This window comes from Salvelinus fontinalis, chromosome 30, assembly GCF_029448725.1.
Source record: "Salvelinus fontinalis isolate EN_2023a chromosome 30, ASM2944872v1, whole genome shotgun sequence".
Taxonomy (NCBI): domain Eukaryota; kingdom Metazoa; phylum Chordata; class Actinopteri; order Salmoniformes; family Salmonidae; genus Salvelinus; species Salvelinus fontinalis.
In genome coordinates, this window is record NC_074694.1 from 8,035,394 (window position 1) to 8,043,186 (window position 7,793).

Here is a 7,793-nt window from a genome sequence, read left to right on the forward strand (position 1 = left end):
AGGTCCTCAGATCCTCAGACAGTGAGTTACTATACCACTAACCCTGGTAACAAGGTCCTCAGCTCCTCAGACAGTGAGTTACTATACTATACCACTAACCCTGGTAACAATGTCCTCAGCTCCTCAGACAGTTAGTTACTATACTATACCACTAACCCTGGTAACAAGGTCCCCAGCTCCTCAGACAGTGAGTTACTATACTATACCACTAACCCTGGTAACAAGGTCCTCAGCTCCTCAGACAGTGAGTTACTATACTATACCACTAACCCTGGTAACAAGGTCCTCAGCTCCTCAGACAGTGAGTTACTATACTATACCACTAACCCTGGTAACAAGGTCACCAGCTCCTCAGACAGTGAGTTACTATACTATACCACTAACCCTGGTAACAAGGTCATCAGCTCCTCAGACAGTGAGTTACTATACTATACCACTAACCCTGGTAACAAGGTCCTCAGATCCTCAGACAGTGAGTTACTATACCACTAACCCTGGTAACAAGGTCCTCAGCTCCTCAGACAGTGAGTTACTATACTATACCACTAACCCTGGTAACAAGGTCACCAGCTCCTCAGACAGTGAGTTACTATACTATACCACTAACCCTGGTAACAAGGTCCTCAGCTCCTCAGACAGTGAGTTACTATACTATACCACTAACCCTGGTAACAAGGTCCTCAGCTCCTCAGACAGTGAGTTACTATACTATACCACTAACCCTGGTAACAAGGTCACCAGCTCCTCAGACAGTGAGTTACTATACTATACCACTAACCCTGGTAACAAGGTCCTCAGCTCCTCAGACAGTGAGTTACTATACTATACCACTAACCCTGGTAACAAGGTCCTCAGCTCCTCAGACAGTGAGTTACTATACTATACCACTAACCCTGGTAACAAGGTCCTCAGCTCCTCAGACAGTGAGTTACTATACTATACCACTAACCCTGGTAACAAGGTCCTCAGCTCCTCAGACAGTGAGTTACTATACTATACCACTAACCCTGGTAACAAGGTCCTCAGCTCCTCAGTGAGTTTCTGTACTGTTATTTCATTCTGATGGATTATATTGACATGGCTCCAACACAACTAGTGAATATACGGGCTGTCTGTTACATCAACAGAGTTACAGCCCAACTCTACAGAGGACCATCATGCCCCCCTACAGAGAGGCTTTGTCCCATTGAAGCTCTACCGTTTGAAGCTATAGTCATACAACTGTAGTTATACAAGACATACACATAATGAATGCAAAGATATTGCATTTGACCTTTTAGTGTCTCCTCAGAATGACCTCAGACAGACTCCAGTCAAAACGACTTGGCTTTTCAGACTGGCCAATGTGCCACACTCAGACTCCTTGTCTGAGACGGACGGATGGACGGACGGACTGACGGACTGACTGACTGACTGACTGACTGACTGACTGACTGACTGACTGGACTGGACTGGACTGGACTTGACTTGACTTGACTTGACTTCCAAACCGATTTGTGTTTTTTTGTTCGTTTATCTATCTATATATTACTTTTTTTACTCATTTTGTACATAATATTGCTGCTACCGTCTCTTATGACCGAAAATAACTTCTGGACATCAGGACTGTGATTACTCACCAAGGACTAGCAGAATCCTTTTTCTTCTTTCACGACTCTGACGAGCCCGAGGCGGAGGATATACGGCTCCCTCGGGAACAGGCCCCGACCCCCGTAATCTGAGTGAAGAGGAGGCGGAGAAAGAGAAGGCCGGAGGGCGGGCAAGTCGGAGGCGATCGAATAAACCCCCAGCTCCCCTCAATTCTGCTCACAAACGTGCAACCTTTGGACAATAAAGTGGACGAGTTACGGGGAAGATTAAACTACCAATGGGACATTAAAAACTGTAACATCTTATGCTTCACGGAGTCGTGGCTGAACGACGACAATATCAACATACAGCTGGCTGGTAATACGCTGTACCGGCAGGATAGAACAGTGGCGTCTGGTAAGACAAGGGGTGGCTTAATATGTATTTTTTGTAAACAACAGCTAGTGCACGATATCTAAGGAAGTCTCAAGCTTTTACTCACCTGAAGTAGAGTATCTCATGATAAGCTGTAGACCACACTACTTACCTAGAGAGTTCTCATCTGTGTTCTTCGTAGCTGTTTACATTCCACCTCAGTCAGAGGCTGGCACTAACACGGAACCCAAACCGGCTGCGCGCGTGGTTGGCCCTAAGACAGCATTGAATGAACTGTATTCCGCCATAAGAAAACGCTCACCCAGAGGCGGCGCTCCTAGTGGCCGGGAACTTTACTGCAGGGAAACTTAAATCAGTTTTACCAAATGTCTACCAGCATGTTAAATGTGCAACCAGAGGGAAAAAAAACTCTAGACCACCTTTACTCCACACACAGAGACGCGTACAAAGCTCTACCTCGCCCTCCATTTGGCAAATCTGACCATAATTCTATCCTCCTGATTCCTGCTTACAAGCAAATATTTAATCAGGAAGCACCAGTGACTAGATCAATAAGAAAGTGGTCAGATAAAGCAGATGCTAAACGACAGGACTGTTTTGCAGACTGGAATATGTTCCGCGATTCCTCCGATGGCATTGAGGAATACACCACATCAGTCACTGGCTTCATCAATAAGTGCATCGATGACGTTGTCCCCACAGTGCTCACACTCTCCGCAGCCGATGTCAATAAGACCTTGAAACAGGTCAACATTCACAAGGCCGCAGGGCCAGACGGATTACCAGGACGTGTACTGCGAGCATGCGCTGACCAACTGGCAAGAGTCTTCACTGACATTTTCAACCTCTCCCGGTCCGAGTCTGTATTACCAACATGTCCCTGTGTCCAAGAACACTAAGGTAACCTGCTTAAATGACTACCGACCCGTAGAACCCACGTCCGTAGCCATGAAGTGCTTTGAAAGGCTGGTCATGGCTCATATCAACCCCATCATCTCAGAAACCCTAGACCCACTCCAATTTGCATAACACCCCAACAGATCCACAGATGACGCAATCTCTATCTCCACACTGCCCTTTCCCACCTGGACAAAAGGAACACCTATGTGAGAATGCTATTCATTGACTACAGCTCAGCGTTCAACACCATAGTGCCCTCAAAGCTCATCACTAAGCTAAGGACCCTGGGACTAAACACCTCCCTCTGCAACTGGATCCTGGACTTCTTGACGGGTCACCCCCAGGTGGTAAGGGTAGGTAACAACACATCTGCAGAGGGAGGTGACCGACCGACCGACCGACCGACCGGTTGGTTGGTCTCTCTCTGTCAGCAGGTTTGAGTGGAGGAACTATGAATACCAGTTAGCCTGTCCTGACACATCACTTGTGTGATTGAAAGGACATCTTCACCCAGATTCTCTGTTTCCTCTCCTGTGTGATGTTGCGTCTTTCTCTCTCTCTGTTTCCTCTCCTGTGTGATGTTGCGTCTTTCTCTCCCGGCTCAACTGACTGGGAGCCGAAGGGACAAGCTCCTCATCGGACTAAAAAAACACTCACACAGCCTGTCTAATTTCTCCAGGTATCTCCAGGAGGTGGGTTACACAGACACCATCCTGGATGTGAAGTCTCACAGGGTACAAACCCTGCTGGGTCTGGCTGGAGACGGACGGGGACCTGTGGAGAGGACGGCCAACGGAACAGACACCTCACCTAAAGGCACGCGCACCAGAGGAGGGTAAGTTAACACACCTCACTGTCAATACACACACGGGATGGTGCCCCACTACGGGATGTTTCCTCCTACGGGATGGTGCCCTCCTACGGGATGGTGCCCCCCTACGGGATGGTGTCCCACTACGGGATGGTGTCCCCTACGGGATGGTGCCTCCTACGGGATGGTGCCCCCCTACGGGATGGTGCCCACTATGAGATGGTGTCCCCCTACGGGATGGTGTCCCCCTACGGGATGGTGCCCTCCTACGGGATGGTGCCCCCCTACGGGATGTTGCCCCCCTACGGGATGTTTCCCCCTACGGGATGGTGCCTCCTGCGGGATGGTGCCCACTACGGGATGGTGCCTCCTACGGGATGGTGCCCTCCTACGGGATGGTAGCTCCTACGGGATGGTGCCTCCTGCGGGATGGTGCCTCACTACGAGATGGTGTCCCCTACGGGATGGTTCCCCCCTACGGGATGGTGTCCCCCTACGGGATGGTGCCCCCCTACGGGATGGTGCCCCCCTACGGGATGGTGCCTCCCTACGGGATGGTGCCCCCTACGGGATGGTGCCCCCTACAGGATGGTGCCCCCCCTACGGGATGGTGTCCCCTACAGGATGGTGCCCCCCTACGGGATGTTTCCCCCTACGGGATGGTGCCTCCTGCGGGATGGTGCCTCCTACGGGATGGTGCCCTCCTACGGGATGGTAGCTCCTACGGGATGGTGCCTCCCTACGGGATGGTGCCCCCTACGGGATGGTGCCCCCTACAGGATGGTGCCCTCCTACGGGATGGTAGCTCCTACGGGATGGTGCCTCCTACGGGATGGTGCCCCCTACAGGATGGTGCCCCCCTACGGGATGGTGTCCCCTACAGGATGGTGCCCCCCTACGGGATGGTGCCCCCCTACGGGATGGTGTCCCCCTACGGGATGGTGTCCCCCTACGGGATGGTGTCCCCCTACGGGATGGTGCCTCCTACGGGATGGTGCCCCCCTACGGGATGGTGCCCCCCTACGGGATGGTGCCCCCTACGGGATGGTGCCCCCTACAGGATGGTGCCCTCCTACGGGATGGTAGCTCCTACGGGATGGTGCCTCCTACGGGATGGTGCCCCCTACGGGATGGTGCCCCCTACGGGATGGTGCCCCCCTACGGGATGGTGTCCCCTACAGGATGGTGCCCCCCTACGGGATGGTGTCCCCCTACGGGATGGTGTCCCCCTACGGGATGGTGCCCCCCTACGGGATGTTTCCCCCCTACGGGATGTTTCCCCCCTACGGGATGGTGCCTCCTGCGGGATGGTGCCCACTACGGGATGGTAGCTCCTACGGGATGGTGCCCCCCTACGGGATGTTTCCCCCCTACGGGATGGTGCCCCCCTACGGGATGGTGCCCCCCTACGGGATGGTGCCCCCCTACGGGATGGTGCCTCCCTACGGGATGGTGCCCCCTACGGGATGGTGCCCCCTACGGGATGGTGCCCCCTACGGGATGGTGTCCCCCTACGGGATGGTGCCCCCTACGGGATGGTGTCCCCCTACGGGATGGTGTCCCCTACGGGATGGTGCCCCCCTACGGGATGGTGACTCCCTACGGGATGGTGCCTCCTACGGGATGGTGCCCTCCTACGGGATGGTGCCCCCCTACGGGATGGTGCCCCCCTACGGGATGGTGCCTCCTACGGGATGGTGCCCCCCTACGGGATGGTGCCCCCCTACGGGATGGTGCCCCCTACGGGATGGTGTCCCCCTACGGGATGGTGCCCCCCTACGGGATGTTTCCCCCCTACGGGATGGTGCCCCCCTACGGGATGGTGCCCCACTACGGGATGGTGCCCCCCTACGGGATGGTGCCCACTACGGGATGGTGTCCCCCTACGGGATGGTGCCCCCCTACGGGATGGTGCCCACTACGGGATGGTGCCCACTACGGGATGGTGCCCCCCTACGGGATGGTGCCCACTACGGGATGGTGCCCCCCTACGGGATGGTGTCCCCTACGGGATGGTGCCCCCCTACGGGATGGTGTCCCCCTACGGGATGGTGCCCCCCTACGGGATGGTGCCTCCTACGGGATGGTAGCTCCTACGGGATGGTAGCTCCTACGGGATGGTGCCTCCTGCGGGATGGTGCCTCACTACGAGATGGTGTCCCCTACGGGATGGTGTCCCCTACGAGATGGTGTCCCCTACGGGATGGTGTCCCCTACGGGATGGTGCCCCACTACGGGATGGTGCCCCACTACGGGATGGTGCCCCACTACGGGATGGTGCCCCACTACGGGATGGTGCCTCCTACGGGATGGTGCCCCCCTACGGGATGGTGCCCCTACGGGATGGTGCCCCCTACGGGATGGTGCCCCCTACGGGATGGTGCCCCCCTACGGGATGTTTCCCCGATACGGGATGGTGCCCCCTACGGGATGGTGTCCCCCTACGGGATGGTGCCTCCCTACGGGATGGTGCCCCCTACGGGATGGTGCCTCCCTACGGGATGTTTCCCCGATACGGGATGGTGCCTCCCTACGGGATGGTGTCTCCTACGGGATGGTGCCTCCCTACGGGATGGTGCCTCCCTACGGGATGGTGTCTCCTACGGGATGGTGCCCCCTACGGGATGGTGCCCCCTACGGGATGGTGCCCCCTACGGGATGGTGCCTCCCTACGGGATGGTGTCTCCTACGGGATGGTGCCCCCTACGGGATGGTGCCCACTACGGGATGGTGTCTCCTACGGGATGGTGCCCCCCTACGGGATGGTGCCCCCCTACGGGATGGTGCCCCCCTACGGGATGGTGCCCCCCTACGGGATGGTGCCCCCCTACGGGATGGTGCCCCCCTACGGGATGGTGTCCCCCTACGGGATGGTGTCCCCTACGGGATGGTGTCCCCCTACGGGATGGTGCCCCCCTACGGGATGGTGTCCCCCTACGGGATGGTGCCCCCCTACGGGATGGTGTCCCCCTACGGGATGGTGCCCCCTACGGGATGGTGCCCCCTACGGGATGGTGCCCCCCTACGGGATGGTGCCTCCTACAGGATGTTTCCCCCCTACGGGATGGTGCCTCCTACGGGATGGTGCCCCCCTACGGGATGGTGCCCCCCTACGGGATGGTGCCTCCTACGGGATGGTGCCCTCCTACGGGATGGTGCCCCCTACGGGATGGTGTCCCCCTACGGGATGGTGCCCCCCTATGGGATGGTGCCCACTACGGGATGGTGCCCCCTACGGGATGGTGCCTCCTACGGGATGGTGCCTCCTACGGGATGGTGCCTCCTACGGGATGGTGCCCCCCTACGGGATGGTGCCCCCTACGGGATGGTGCCCCCCTACGGGATGGTGCCCACTACGGGATGGTGTCTCCTACGGGATGGTGCCCCCCTACGGGATGGTGCCCACTATGAGATGGTGTCCCCCTACGGGATGGTGTCCCCCTACGGGATGGTGACTCCCTACGGGATGGTGTCCCCCCTACGGGATGGTGCCCCCCCTACGGGATGGTGCCCCCCTACGGGATGGTGCCCACTACGGGATGGTGTCTCCTACGGGATGGTGTCCCCCTACGGGATGGTGCCCCCCTACGGGATGGTGCCCACTATGAGATGGTGCCCCCCTACGGGATGGTGCCCTCCTACGGGATGGTGTCCCCCTACGGGATGGTGTCCCCCTACGGGATGGTGCCCCCCTACGGGATGGTGCCCCCCTACGGGATGGTGCCCCCCTACGGGATGGTGCCCCCCTACGGGATGGTGCCCCCCTACGGGATGGTGTCCCCCTACGGGATGGTGTCCCCCTACGGGATGGTGTCTCCTACGGGATGGTGCCCCCCTACGGGATGGTGCCCACTATGAGATGGTGTCCCCCTACGGGATGGTGTCCCCCTACGGGATGGTGCCCCCCTACGGGATGGTGTCCCACTACGGGATGGTGTCCCCCTACGGGATGGTGCCCACTATGAGATGGTGTCCCCCTACGGGATGGTGCCCACTACGGGATGGTGCCCCCCTACGGGATGGTGTCCCCCTACGGGATGGTGCCCACTATGAGATGGTGTCCCCCTACGGGATGGTGTCCCCCTACGGGATGGTGTCCCCCTACGGGATGGTGCCC

The 7,793-nt window shown here is 57.6% G+C and overlaps 1 protein-coding gene across 2 annotated transcripts in view; it reads left to right on the forward strand.

Annotated features, from left to right (window-relative positions):
* LOC129828589 (striatin-like) overlaps positions 1-7,793 on the forward strand; it is a 153,453-nt gene that overhangs the window by 109,651 nt on the left and 36,009 nt on the right. For both annotated transcript variants that reach the window (XM_055889641.1, XM_055889642.1), the window contains exon 5: positions 3,545-3,700. In XM_055889641.1, coding sequence (XP_055745616.1) covers positions 3,545-3,700 — 156 coding nt within the window. The remainder of the gene's footprint in view (positions 1-3,544; positions 3,701-7,793) is intronic.